This window comes from Siphateles boraxobius, unplaced genomic scaffold, assembly GCF_051911475.1.
Source record: "Siphateles boraxobius isolate OS27281-9 unplaced genomic scaffold, OSU_SipBor_1 8, whole genome shotgun sequence".
Classification (NCBI taxonomy): Eukaryota; Metazoa; Chordata; class Actinopteri; order Cypriniformes; family Leuciscidae; genus Siphateles; species Siphateles boraxobius.
In genome coordinates, this window is record NW_027509208.1 from 16,548,213 (window position 1) to 16,563,804 (window position 15,592).

Sequence of the window (15,592 nt, forward strand, 5' to 3'; positions counted from 1 at the left end):
AGTGGTGGAATCCAAAATTCAGAAATTTAGCCACTAAAACAGCCAAGAGGTGTGTTACATGTCAGAAAAATAACGATCTACCAGCAGCCACTACACCAGCAGAACATACCCCAGCCCCACCAGGACCATTTCGTCACCTGCAAGTTGATTACATATCATTGCCTCGTTGTAAGGGAAAAACTGATGTTTTGGTAGTAATAGATAAGTTCTCAAGATGGGTAGAAGCTTATCCAACAGGGCGTGCTACAGCTGCATATACTGCTAAATGTCTTGTCACTGATTTCATTCCCAGAATGGGATTACCAGATTGCATTGACTCAGATCAAGGTACACACTTCACAGGACAGGTAGTCAAGGAAGTGTCTAGAATTTTGAAGATTAAGTGGAATCTTCACTGCCCATACAGACCACAAGCATCAGGACAGGTTGAACGATCGAACAGAACAATCAAAACCAGACTAAGCAAAATGCATCAGGAAGAGGTACCATGGGTCGAAGCACTGCCAGCAGTACTGTGTAGTATGAGAGCATCACCTAACAGAACAGTAGGACTGAGCCCTCATGAGATTATTACTGGATGCCCCATGCAGATGCCAGGTGTGATTGATCTTAGAAATGCTGATGTACACATTGCCTCAGATGCCCTGATTGCTTACTGTGAAAACCTAACAAAGGCGGAACAGAGTGCCAGATAGAGAGTTGAGTCATGTTGGCAGACTCCACCAGAAGGTGGACACACAATCATCCCAGGTCAATGGGTCATGATAAAGTCATTCAGAAACAAGCCATTAGAACCTAAGTGGCATGGACCACATCAAGTGATGTTGATTACAGCAGCTGCAGTATTGTGTCAGGGAAGGAAAACCTGGACTCACGTATCACACTTGTTCCCCTACCTACAAGGATAAGTTAGGACACGGAACCAGTGAGGAGCCCAGAGAAGAACCGAATGCAACAGGCTTCGGGGGTCAAACTCTGCGGTGAATGCTCCCTCATAGGCCCTTTCCTAGTCCATCCTTACCGCACTGTTCCTTGGGTGTCAAAGGGTTTAAGAAATAGGGAAAGAGGGAACAACAATAGCAGACTCAGAAAAAGTTTACAACCCTAGAGTTTGAACAAATACTGCTCTACTGTCTAGCAGACTCAGAAAAAGTTCACAATCCTAGTGTTTGAACAAATACTGTTCTACTGTCTTTTGTTTTTCTTTCTTACTCTGTGCAGACACAACTTGATGACTGTCCCGAGACCCATACGCATCAACCTCCTCACCTGCGTATGAAGCCACAACCTCCAGAAAACAACTAGACCCACTGCCGAACCAACTATCACGAAATAAAAAAAATACACAACGCAGAGACTCACATATGAACCCTTCAGTCATCCATCAACATGATCAAGATTGTCGTACCAGTGACATGACGGACACTCTCGCTTCGCACAAGATAATGATCTTACAGAACAGAGTGGCCTTGGATTACATTCTAGCAACGCAATGGAGAGCCTGCACCATCATCGGACCTGAGTGGTGGACTGGTTTTAATGGATCCAAGAGAGAACTTGAACAAAATTATGCACTGCCTGGCCATTAAGCTCTATGATAATGTGAAGGTATCGGTGAAGAGTCTGGCTGATTGGATTAGGATATTTACATTACAGTGTTATGCTGATTGGATTAGGATTGGTAACACTCTCAGTCTAGGGCAAGTTCCTAAACTTGTATGCCTCATTTACATGCTTTTGTTTCAGAGTATCTCCACCTTTATGTAACTCCTCCCCCTGAAAGGGTATATGAACTAAAATGTATACTGCCTTAGTTAGACTTGGGTAAGATTTTGGACCAAGCAGACTACAGCAAATAAAGAATCCTGCTTAAATAAGTCTCCTGGTTTTCGCTTCTGAGTTTTTCTACACTGAAGAAGGAAGAGGTGTACAACAGTTCCCAGACTTCGTCTGCTCTCGAACCATTACGCACATTTCCAATGCAAAAAAGGGGGGTTCCGGAGATCGGTTCAACTCTGGCCCTAAAAATTAGCTGGTTTCGAACCGAGTCGGGGAGCAGTGGGCGTAGAAAAACGTCTCGGTTACGTATGTAACCCTAGTTCCCTGATTGGGAACGAGACGCTGCGTCAAGCTGTGGGAACGCCTCTGCGTGTGTGCGTCATGAAGCACGTATGGAATCAGTCCAATGGAGAGACGGAACGTCATAGGCGGGTGACGTCATCGACCAGGAAACTATAAAGCACCCCCAAAACACAAGCGCGACAGCTTCTGATAGGCCTGAAGGAAGCGCTAACGGGCATGCTGGGAGTATGGCAAAACGACGCAGCGTCTCGTTCCCTATCAGGGAACTAGGGTTACATACGTAACCGAGACGTTCCCTTTCAAGGGAACTCGAGCTGCGTCAAGCTGTGGGAACGCCAATACCCACGTCGCCATAGGAGCAAATGACCGTCATGTGGGAACTAGCGCACAGAGGACGAGAGCACCTGCGCCCCAGGAGTGGAACTTAAGTCCAATTCATAGAACTTAACAAATGTATGCGGTGAGGACCACCCAGCCGCATCACAAACATCACTTAGCGATACTCCTGACAACAATGCTTTAGAAGCAGCCATACTCCTAGTAGAGTGGGCTCGTACAGCCAAAGGTGAAGGCTGACCAGCCGACTCATAAGCAAGTGAGATGGCCTCAACCACCCACTTGCTCATTCTCTGTTTAGACGCGGGACACCCTTTCCTGGGTGGTCCAAAGCACACAAATAACTGTTCTGATTTCCTCCACAGGGCAGCTCTGTGGACGTAAGCGTCTAACGCCCTTACCGGGCAGAGAAGGTTAAGTTTCTCCTGATCTGATGACACAATCGGAGGAGGATAGAAAGCCTGCAGCACTGTAGGTCTGACAGCATTAGTAGGGACCTAAGGGACATAACCTGGTCTAGGGTATAGAAAAGCCTTAACCATACAAGGCGAAAACTCCAGGCACGAGGGTGCAACCGACAGGGCCTGCAAATATCCGATTCTCTTAAGTGAGGAGATTTCAAGCAGAAAAAGAGTTTTATACGTGAGAAATTTCTCAGAAACTACCTCAATAGGTTCAAAGGGGGCCAAAGAAAGGACCTCTAGTACAATGGCCAAATCCCAAGTCGGCACCCTCGTACGAACTGCAGGCCTCAGCCTCAAAGTGCCACGAAGGAAGCGAGTTATAAGTGGGTGTCTCCCAAGAGAAACTCCACTGAAAGCGACATGGTAAGCAGCTAGTGCCGCCACATACACCTTTAGTGTGGAGGGGGATAACCCTGCAGTGAAACGCTCCTGCAGAAACTCCAGCACTGCACCCACTGGGCCGTTAACTGGGTCCTGCCGGTGTTCTGCACACCAAGAAGCGAAAAGTTTCCACTTCCGGGCATATAACTTCCTCGTGGACGGAGCTCTGGAGTGAAGGATGGTCTCAACAACCTCAGTTGAGAGACCAGATTCTATGAGCTGGGCCCCCTCAGAGGCCAAGCCCACAGTTACCACAACTCTGGGCGGGGGTGAAATATCGTACCGCCCTCCTGAGAGAGTAGATCCCTCCTGATCGGAATCTCCAAGGGAGAGCCGTCCAGAAGAGATATTAGGTCCGCGAACCATACTCGGGCGGCCAGAACGGGGCTACTAGAAGTAGGCTGACCCCGTCCCGGCGAACCCTCTCCAGAACTCCTGGTAGCAGAGCAACCGGGGGAAAAGCATACAGACGTGACCTCGGCCACGGCTGTACCAGAGCGTCCAACCCCAGAGGGGCTGGCTGACTGATGGAGAACCACAGATGACAGTGTGTTGTCTCCTTGGAAGCGAATAGGTCCACCTCGGCGCGACTGAAACTCATCCAAAGGAGCTCCACCACCTCGGGGTGGAGCCTCCATTCCCCCGGCCTCGGCCCCTGCCTCGACAGGGAGTCTGCTACCACATTCAAATAACCAGGAAGATACATAGCTCTCAGAGGACGTAACTTCCCCTGGGACCACAGGAGGATCTGACGGGCCAACTTGTAAAGTGGACGCGACCGCAGGCACCCCTGATGATTTATATATACGAGACCACCGACATGTTGTCTGACTGAACTAACACATGATGACCTCTGAGGTCTGCTAGGAAGTGTTTCAAAGCTTGGAACACCACCAACATCTCTAGACAATTTATATGCCATGATAGATGATGGTCCTGCCACAGACCTTGGGCTGGACGACCACTCATGACCGCCCCCCACCCTGTGAGGGAAGCATCCGTCGTTAGCGTTACGCAACGACAAAGAGCCCCCAACACAGGCCCTTTGGATAGGAACCAGGTTTCTTTCCACATGACCAGAGCACGAAGGCAGCGCCGCGTGACTTTGATCGTGCAGAGGGGATTTCCCCTCGGGGAGAATCCCTTGGTCCGGAGCCACCACTGCAGTGGTCTCATGTACAACAGGCCGCAAGGTATAACGTTGGACGCTGCTGCCATCAGACCCAACAGTCTCTGAAACTGTTTTACAGTGAGTAGCTGGCCTAGCTTTACTTGTTTCATAGCTGAAAGAATCGAAGCGATGCGGGTCGGAGAAAGTCGCGCCCGCATCGAGATCGAATCCCAAACGACACCCAGAAAAGTGGTCTTCTGAGAAGGGGATAATACACTTTTCTTTGCGTTCAGCCTCAACCCCAACTTTCTCATATGAGCGAGAACAACATCTCGATGCTGAACCGCCATCTGCTCTGTCTGAGCTAAAATCAACCAATCGTCGATGTAATTGAGGATACGAATGCCCTGAAACCTCAGGGGCGCTAAAGCTGCATCGATGCATTTCGTGAAAGTGCGGGGAGATAAAACTAGGCTAAATGGAAGAACCTTGTACGGGTACGCCTCGCCCCCGAAGGCGAACCTCAGAAACGTCCTGTGTTGTGGAAGGATGGAAATATGGAAGTACGCGTCCTTCAGATCTATCGTGACAAACCAGTACTCGGATCTGATTTGTGAAACGATCTGCTTGATAGTGAGCATCTTGAATTTTAGCTTCCCTACTGAGCGATTCAACAGGCGCAGATCTAAAATTGGACGCAACCCCCCATTCTTCTTTGGAACGATGAAATATCGGCTGTAAAAACCTGACTCCAACCTCGGAGGAGGAACCCGTTCTATAGCCCCCTTTTGAAGGAGCGCTTTCACCTCTTGTTCCATTACCGGAGCCTGCTCGGGGCCCACCACTGTGGGCAGAACCCCTCTGAATTTTGGTGGACGACACCTGAATTGGATAGTATAACCCTTTTTTACTGTGTGCAGAACCCACTGAGATATTTTTGGAAGGCTTTTCCACTCTGCCAGAAATACAACTAAGGGTACCAGTCTCTCGAGACTGGCCTCTGGTGTAACTTGAGCAGCAAACACAGCGCCCTGTAACGGCGCACCGGCAGGGAACGACTGGCTTAACTGCTCTGAGACCCTCCTCAGAGGGGGCGAGCGTCCCTCGGGAAAGCGCTCGCTGGGACCGTCTGTGCCCCGGCATGAAGGCGGGGTTGGCAGAACGGGCCCCTGAGGGCACTGAAGAAGAGCGGGCACCGTGTAATGCGGTGAACACCTCTCTCCCACGGCAGGGACCACCCTCAGCATCAGGACGTCAGGACTTCCTCTTTGCCGAAGCCTTCTTAGCCATAATAACTGTCCTCAGATCAGTTTTGCCAGAAGACTTCGGCTGAGAGTGCCGCGTCTGGTCCCACTGTTTGGAAGGGGGAGCGCGAGAAGCGACACTCTGCTTCTGTTGCGCCCTATGTGAGGAGCTGACTGACGGCCTGGACTGCTCCCGCCCAGCAGTACCGGGGACATGAATTTTAAGAGGCATAAATTTCTGAAACGCTGCCGACTGTTTCTTCTCTTCCTGAAATCTATCTATGACAGTATTTACAGAATCACCAAAAAGACCATGAGGAGAGAGCGGAGCGTCCAAAAGAAAAGCTTTGTCTTTTTCTTTCATACCAGAGAGATTTAACCATAGATGCTTCTCTGCGGCCACCAGGGCTGCCATAGTACGGCCCATTAGCTTGGCCGACTCCTTGGTGGCGAGTAGAGATAAATCTGCATCCTGACGCAGTGCGCAAACTACGTCAGTGCTGACCTCTTGAGTGTCACTCACATCCTTTAATAAGTCAGCCTGGTATGCCTGCAAGATGGACATCGTGTGCAGGCACACCGAGGCTTGACCGGCCGCCGAATACGCCTTACCCACTAAAGCTGACGTACTTCTAAGAGGCTTAGAGGGTAAAAGTGGTGCTTTAAAAGAAGATGCAGCTTCAGCAGAAAGATGACTAGCAAGCGCCTCTTCTGCTTTGGGCATCGCCCCATAACCATGAGATTTAGCCCCCACAATGTTTGAATAAGTGGAAGTTTGAGGGCTAAAAACACGATAAGAGACCGGCTTTTTCCACGATCTCGAAACCTCTGTGTGGAGATCAGGGAAGAAGGGCAAGCACCGGCGTGGAGATTGAGAACGGGAAGGCAAAAATCTTTCATCTAATTTAGATTTTTCTCTAGACTCCTGGCTAACAGCTGGCCACTCGATGCTTAATTTAGAAACAGCACGAGTGAGCACCTCCATAAGCTCCTCACTTTCGGGAGAGCGAGATGGCGAATCATCGACATCTCCCGCATCCAGACTAACAACATCCAGATCCTCAGAACTGGATAGTTGCAGTACTGGGGCCTCAGTTCGGGGGGAAGAAACCGCAGAGCGTGCTTCCGAACCCGAGACTGAGGCACTGGATCTAACAGGTAAGGTCTGAGATAGGGCAGAGCCCGTCTCAAGCCCCGCTGTTAGATCCATCTGCGATCCCCACGAATGACGTCGCCGCTCAGCCTCGGCATAAGCGGGACCCGATCCGCGGGGATCGCGAACCGAACCACTCTCCTCAAAGAGTGATCGGCGGGAGTGGAGCGTTCTAAGAGGCAAACGCTCGCAATGCGCACAATCAGCCCCCTCGAGAGCTGACTGGGCATGCTGCACTCCCAAACAAACAACACATAAGATGTGTGTATCCCCACTCGTTAAATAGCGCGAACAGGGAGGAACACACTTCTTAAATTGTTGTTCGCTCGCCATTGTCTCTCAATATTATATATATATATATATATATATATATATATATAGTTTTTTGAAATAGTGAAACTCCTGCTTAGTGACAGACAAAAACACTTGAGACAGATCCACATATAGCGCTTACTGAAGGCAAAGAAGCTGTCGCGCTTGTGTTTTGGGGGTGCTTTATAGTTTCCTGGTCGATGACGTCACCCGCCTATGACGTTCCGTCTCTCCATTGGACTGATTCCATACGTGCTTCATGACGCACACACGCAGAGGCGTTCCCACAGCTTGACGCAGCTCGAGTTCCCTTGAAAGGGAACTGTTGCTGTCTCGTTGAGAAATTTAATAGTGTTGCACTACATTGCTCTTTGCATAAAGATTTATAAAACTATGTGTACGAGAGAGACCCAGCCTGTGAGAGAGCGAGTGAATTATTTGTTTCAGTTTCTCTCCAAAAAGGATAGATAAGAGTACCGGCAGTTTATGCGAGCTGCCGGTTTGCTCGAATCACTCCCGGTACTGTGAACAGCAAAACAGAAGTGCCGCACAAACACCGGAATGCGCAATTATTTCTTAAAGACTGGTCATAGGCAGGTAAACCACACATAGTAGTGTTGCGTCACCGTTCGCTCCTAAAGTCTGTGGAAACATCCGGTCGGTTCACGACAGGCTCCAGTTCATCTGGCCGAGAACAGGCTCTGGTTCCAGAACGCCAGCCGGGCTGTTCCCCTTGGCTTCGGCCTCGGAGCTTCAAGTCGATCTGGGGAGGCAGCTCAATTTCCCGGTCCACATCGTGGCAAGTGCATTGACGTGGTGCTAACATCAGCCACTTCGAAGCAGGTGTTCCCGATAGAGCTCATGGTGGCCACTGCCGGTCCTCCCTATATGCAAGGTACGCAAGTTGCGTAGGGCCCCTCAACCACCAGGGGCCCCCTTGCTCTAAAGAATTTATGATTTAGGGCTGTGTTTTAGTTTCGATTTTTATTTTGATAATATGCCACTTTCCGTTTCTTTCCTTTAAAGAGAAGCGCTGTCACAATACGTAACATCCAATTCAGTCGAATCATGTAATGTCACGTGTACACGCGTATTGAACCGGCGGATTTCTGCCCGTGCGATCCGGGATCGTTTTTAACTTTTAAATACACGCAAAAATATGTAAAAATACCCATCTTCAGGACTTTTTAACTTAAAACGCATTCAGTGATCATAATAGCTGGGAAAGGAATCAAATGCTTGTCAGTGTATTAGGTAAGTGCATCCGGTCTTAAAGTGAACGCAGCCTAATAAACCCGCTGCTCTCTCTGTCATTTATTCGTAATCAAACAACAAAAGAAAATGTAAGAATCATTCACTGCTGTTCACTTTACAATATTAATAAGTTTAATAAGAATCAATGTATATTTAATCCATAAAGACTATGCAATGTTTTATTTATTTAACTTTTCTTCCATTTGATTACTTTATTCAATTTATGTATATTAGGCTATTATTATTAATATTATTTCTATTTGAATATATTGGAAAATATCAATTATTGTTTGTGATGGCAAAGCTAAATTTTCAGCATCATTACTCTAATCTTCAGTGTCACATGATCCTTCAGAAATCATTATAACATGTGAATATTCTGCTCAAGAAACATTTCTTCTTATTATCAATATTGAAAACAGTTCTGCTGTTTATACAACAATATTGTATAAATGTGAAACTTTTGATCAATTTACTGCAACCTTTCTGAATAAAAGTATTATAATTTCTTTAAAATATATAATTTCTTTAAAATATAAACCCCAATCGTTGATATCAATGACATTGGGGGGGGGTTGGACGGATAAAAGCAATCTTGCAAGTTAATTACCTGTCAAAATTGCCACTTTAACTTGAGGGAGAAATTGAAACAGCTGATCATTTTATTTAAAACATGCAACTGCTTGTTTATGTGTATGCCAACGCAAGTGTTGCGCGAGTCTGACCTGTTTCTCGTTCTCGTCCTCTAGTTGCAGGCGCTGCTGGATGCAGTTCCTGGCCTGTAGGAAGGCCTTCCTCTGGGTGCGCTCAGTAAGGACTCGTACAAACACACCTGACAGATTCACGCCGACCAGCAACACTATATTTGCTACCAGCTACAAACACACAGAGAGAGAAAAATAACAAGATTTGTGTGACCATCTCTGTTTATCGGACCATGGAGAAGGATTCTGACATTTAAGCAACAATTGGCGACTGAACACGAACATTCAGTGATTAGGAGTGGTGTGTGTGATTAGGAGTGGTGTGTGTGTGTGTGTGTGCAAGAGAAAAAAACGGGGCAAGGAGCGAAAGTAGCTTGAAGAAAAGACAGACACAGATGAGTTCATTTTTTTCAATCTATCCTGAGATGATAAACTTGAGTGCGGAGATGGACACAAACCCCCCACGCTACATAGCCTGAGAAACGGCAGATATGCTACCATGACTGAAAGAATCAGCAATTGCGTTGCTTTTGAGACACTTCAAACAGGCGCCCATTAAGGGGTTTTTATTGTTCATTCATAGAGCAACATAAAATTAGGTTACCCAGAAACCCCTCAACTGGTCTATGCATTCTTTTAACAGACCTTTGTAATTGAAAGTGAAGGCCATTTGCTGAATAGCACAAAGCCGTGGCATTACTACAAATCTTTAGCGAAGTTTCAAGCCTTATAAATTAGTTAATAAACAAAGTGGCCTGCTTGGTAAAAGCGTATTAGCTATTGATCGGAGATCACTTAAAATGCTTTAAAGTCTTGCAAGATCAGAGCCATTGGAAGCAGCTTATAAATGGCTGACCGTCCTGTATCTTAATGCATGATGTGCACCAAGGTTACACTGTGACAGTGAGTGAGAGGTTGTGGAAAGAAAACCTCATTAACTCAGCATGTGAGCGGTGACACTTGTGTCTAGATGTGAAGTGTTCTTGAAGTTTGGAGTGCAATAATGAAATACTGTATATTCTGTGCGCTGTGAGATGCTGCCGTTTCAATGTTAAGTGGCACACTGATATTTTTAGATCAGGTGATTTTAATGAGTTTATGTCGATCCTCTTCGCTTAAGGTCTTTGGAGCATTTTGATAGGATTTTAAGCACTCTGTCTGTCTTTTCAAAGAAATCAAGGCTTAATAGGTCAACAAATCCAGTCCCTGTTCTCACAGGTTCGGTTTTTGATGACGGAAGCTGCAATTCCTGTGTGAGTGTTTGATCCAAACATCACTTAGTATCCGGCGAGGATGTAGTGAGACGTGAAACTGTCACGGTGTTCAGTAAATCAGAGGTTACAAGCTGAACTGAAAAGTGTCTGTCTGCCAGAATAAATAAAAAATCAATGCATTCAAATTAATATCATTAAACTTTATCTGTTTCCTCACAGCTTGGGTTTTGAATCAATCTGACCCCAGCAAAAACACAGTTCACTCACAAATTATGTCATCATTTACTCTCATGTTGTTCCATACCTGTATCACTTTCATTCTTTCACACTTTCAAAAGAAGATACGTTGAAGAATGTCGGTAACCTAAATGTTTTGGTTACTATTGACTTCCACTGTGTACGGATATGAAAACTTAGTTTTCTCAAAATATCCTCATTATATTGTCCCACGGAAGAAAGTCATTCAGTTTTGGAATGAGGGTGAATGATGACAGAATTTTCAAAAGTGAAATATCTTTCAAGCCATGAAAAAAATAACTAAAAAGAAAAGGTCTGTATGAAATGTCTGTGTGAAAAGTTCCAACAACAAATGATGTTTACTGTGTTAAATGTAAAATATTACTTTTGTGGTAAAAGTAGCTGTTCTAGACAAATTTCAGTGAATTGTTTAAAACACTATATCAGATTGCATATCAGACAATTGTGTTGAATGTTTAATTATATTATTCAAACTCAAGGGTATTTCACTATTGGGTATTCCTTTCATGTGTTGTGCTATGCCAGAAAACCACAGCCTGCACTGGTTTCACAGTAAAGTTCTGCTGCTAAATTTTTTAAAATAGTTTCATAGTATATTTATACTATATGTTTGGCACAAGATTCACAACTCAATATCCATAGTTCTGATATGCTTAATAAAATAAAATAAATTAAATCAGTGGTGGAAGTGATTTAAAATGTGCATTTAAAATACACAATGTGATATATTCAGATAATTCCTTCATTTTATGTTGGCTTAGCTACAAATGATTAAGTTGTAAACTTACACACCTTACATTTTTTTTTTAATTAAAATTACCAAATTATTCCAGAATGATTCTGATGATTGCTGATTTCTGAATGATTTTTTGGGTATATTTGTCCACAACAAAAGTTCATTCTGACTAACTCCTTTCACTGTGCTTACTTTGGGAGCTGTCCATCCTCGTTGGTGCTGAAGTCAAACAGGGCGCGCGGTCTTTACGCCACCTGTGTGCACGTGCGGCACTGTGCGCCCACAGCCCTCATGCTCCAGCAAGCACACTTAACCAGTAGTGCTTTACAAATAAAATTAATTCGAACATGGAATGTTCAATGGCACAACTTACCGGTGTCCACACGACAGGTCTACGCGCCGTAACTGATGTCACCATTACGATGAAATGCGATGCAGCCACCAGGATACCGAACAAAATCGCCAAGAGCGTCCTGACCGGAAGCAGAGAGTAGGCAACAAATGTAACGAGCATCAGCTGCCAGACACCTTGCTCAGGTGTTGTGCTCGGTGCGTCATGTGCCAGCGCGCCCTGTGTCCCGTGACCCAGCGCGAGAGGAAACGGGCAACAGAGCAGCGCGAATGTGAAGCTGAAGAGCAGCGCGAGTCGCGCGATCTGCTGCAGCTGCGTGACCTGCAGGTATTTGACGTTGGTGACGATGAAGAGTGAGGTGAAGATGACGCAGTGTACCGGGTGCGAGCCCTTGGACACGGTGAAGCGCGAGCCGGCGGACAGCAACTCCACGAGCGCCAGCGCGGACGCGGCGAGAATGAGGATGGCCAGCGCTTTGAGCGTGGCGTTCTGCTCAAGCTTCAGGTTGTACTTCTGGAAGAGAGTCTCGAGCTCTCTGCAGTCAAACTCGCGCTCACATGCACCGGCCAGGCAGCGACTTTTCCTCCGCCGCGTGCGGACTCTGGGAAACGAAACTTCCTCCATAACGGGGCCATTCATACAGCCAGAGCTCTTCTTCACAAGCACTGCATGTTCAGCACTTGTTGTCGCGGTCCTGGCGACAACTGTCGCGGCTCGAGACGGACTCGCGCACACTGACCCCAGCGCTAGACTGTATCTAATCCGCAGCACGCGCCGCCACCATCCACAGGTTGGTGACTGTAACGAGCGCAGACAGCACCCGCCTCCTCTTTTCTCTCCCTCGCGCTCTCTCTCCTCCCTCCTCAAGGCGGTCTACAGGGAACAGACCACCCGTAGCGTTTGTTCGTCCCCAGAAAGAGGTTAACATCGACCACGCAGAGCCGGGACTCCCCTCTCCGCATCCCACAGCTGCATCTCAGCACCACGGCCGGATCACGCATGCGCAATGTCAGCCCGCGATTGAGAAACCAAGCACGTCTCCCAGTCCTCAAAAAAAGATAAGACAAGACAGCAGAGCAGCTCTGACAGGGCTCGTCTTAAATGGAAAAACGGCAAGCAGTAGGGCAGTCTTCGTGTATGACGCTCCATCGTGTGTATGAAACGAAAGATGTTTTCCTTTTGACCCTCCAAAACAGAAATAACCCAGGAGAGTCTCCCCGCCGCGCGCCTATAAATAGCACGCTGATCAGTGGCCTTTTAATTAAGCACTTTAACTCCAGCTCGAGCCTTTGTCTGGAGTGCCGTTACCGATCCGGCAGCGGAGCAGGTGTTGCAGATTACAGATCGCATTCATCTTTTATTCTCGCGCATCTGCGTCTAAATTGATTACTGCCGGGTGCCTAAGTGGATTCTTACGTTGGGACAATGGGGTTGAGGAGGTGCCCGCTCCTCCATTCATGACGAGCTTCTTGTGTTCATTTTGCTGCTGTTAAATGGCCTGTCAAGACAGCGCTCGAGTCCCACTTGGACCTTAACCCATAGCAGACTACGGGCGCCGTTGGTGACCCCTGACTACTTTCTACTCACAGCCCCCGCGAGGCGACCTCTTAACACATAATTCGGTCATAAATAATAATTGTATTATTAGGCTAATTAACATAACAACATAAGCGTTGATGATTTTTGGTTTTTCAAATGATCTAATTGCTAGATCTTAAGTCTCCATGAAATCAAAACTGACAATTCTTATTTTTATAGAATGTGTATTATATGAGAATTACGTTGTGTTCCCTTGCTCGCAAAGAGCTCATACATTTTTTTCTTTTTCTAGAAGCCTCTTCACTCTGATATGTCACAATAGGAAAAAAAACAACTATTGTAACCTCACTCTCAGAAAAAAAGGTACAAAAGCTGTCACTGGGACAGTAAAAATGGTTCTAATGTGTACCATTTAGGCACTAATATGTACAGTTTTGGTACCAATTTGTACCTTTGAGGGACTAATATGCACTCTTTAGGTACCAAGGTGTATATTTTGAAAAGGTACCGCCACAGTGACAGCTTTTGTACCTTTTTTTTCTGAGAGTGTTCCGTTCCATGCCCATTATTACTTTTGGGTCATTTTGACAGCAAATAACTTTACATCTCATGCGTCCAAAGACTTCATTTGTCCATTATTTATTTCTAAAGAAACACGACAATGTATAAAAGGCTCCATTACTTTGTATCTTACATTATGGCCCCGTAGAAGCCGGTTTTGTAAAAATAGGCTAACGATTGCGTCATAACCACGTGACTTTCTATCGCACAGTAGAAAAATGACCGTATAGACAGGAGGAGAAGCTCGCAGGCAATCTTTTTGTCTATGAGACAATCGGGGGGACATAGAGGCATAAAGTCAAGGGAGAAGCCCATAGATAGATAGTCCATAAAAGCAACGGGACAAAATATTTCAACAACGTTTCTGAGGAATTGGAAATAATTCGGTATGTGGCACAGCTGCTAGAAGATTTACAACTGTCAGACAGGTTGCTCACGTGACATCTATGTCGTCAAGCTCAGTTTGAGCCTGCGCAGTTCGCTCAGCCATCAGGAAGTGATTGCTTCTAATGGGCAATGTGTCCATTTCTTTTACTGTCTATGACGATAACTGTAAGGACAAAGTTTTAAAAACTGCTCTAACTCTAAGAAAATCAAAGAGTGCGGTCACACACCGCAACGATAACAATAAAATAAACGATATTGTTGGAATCACTTTCAGAGCGTTTTTTTCCAACTGACAAATGATAAAAACATTGAAAGCCAATCAAAATGCATCAGACTTTAAAGTGTGCACTGCAGTTATGTTTACTGAATATGCTGTATGTTTTTAAAGTAAACAATGTTGCTGTGGGCCTAGTTATCATTACGGTTATCGTTATAGTTTCTGTTCTTGGTGTGAACGAGCCTTTAATATTAATAAAGCAGAATATAAACCAACAACCGTACTGTATAAGCAGATCTGAGTATTTCCATTTCTCATTCCTCGTTCACTGTTTTAATGACCCTCTCTGTCATTAATTTTTGTCAAAACGTCTGCTTTCATTTAAAAAAGATACCAATTATGCCTAATACCCAACAACACGTAAGACCATGTAAACACTTTAAACGATGTTCAAGCAGATTATTCAAGGTGTGCATGATTTTGACATCAAAACCAAAACTCGACGATTTCAAAATCTCACGTTAACGTGTTTTCCTTATGTTATCAGGTTTTCAAAAGGCCTTTTTAATCACAAAATCATGTCAGTATAGTTCTGCTGTCTATTCAGAATCCCCTGAAGCAGAGAAATAACCCAGAATCATTTAGTAGCTTGGGATCAAAAAGGCATCATTCAATCAAACCGTAAAACCATAGAGGAGGTTAGACACACATTGAAATACTGAATTGTGTGTGGGTTGTGGCAAGGGAGCATGCGTGTATTATTTATGAGCCCTTGATTAAACATGACTACGGCTTGTGCCGTAGTGAGTATGATCTGTGACTTTATATCCATCTGGCTGCTCCTTAGATTTATTGTGAAGAAGCCGTTTATATTCAGTCAGTATAAGCGGAGATGGCACTCAGCAGAACGGTAACTGTCAGAATGATCACAATACATAACCGTTAGCACCTCTGAAGGATCCATGAATCTCATAATAGCGCTAATTAAAGGCTGACGTCTAATCAGGCATCAGAGAGACTTGTAAGTGATGTTATCTTACAATTTATGACATTAGACTTCCTTCAGTGGCAATCTCTCAAACCTGCAGGGCAGTTAGAAGTTATTTTAGTCCATTCCTCAAATACAGTTTCTGTTCATGTGCATATTTGGGGCATCTTGATCGCATGGCCTGCTTTTGATCGCACAGCATGCAGTAGATGCCCTTGTTGGCTGGTTTAGTCGTACCAGCACTTATTCTCATAAAATGCCTTTTCATTGTATCAGGTATGGCTGATTTATGCATCTAA

At 45.5% G+C, this 15,592-nt stretch overlaps 1 protein-coding gene across 2 annotated transcripts in view; it reads right to left on the reverse strand.

The window, feature by feature from the left end:
- The window catches only part of adcy1a (adenylate cyclase 1a), a 71,538-nt gene extending 57,414 nt beyond the window's left edge, over positions 1–14,124 (reverse strand). For both annotated transcript variants that reach the window (XM_077220967.1, XM_077220968.1), the window contains exons 1-2: positions 11,623–14,124; positions 9,063–9,212 (exon numbers count right to left, since the gene is read on the reverse strand). In XM_077220967.1, coding sequence (XP_077077082.1) covers positions 9,063–9,212; positions 11,623–12,240 — 768 coding nt within the window. In that variant the 5' untranslated portion in view covers positions 12,241–14,124. The remainder of the gene's footprint in view (positions 1–9,062; positions 9,213–11,622) is intronic.
- Positions 14,125–15,592: the final 1,468 nt, after the last annotated feature.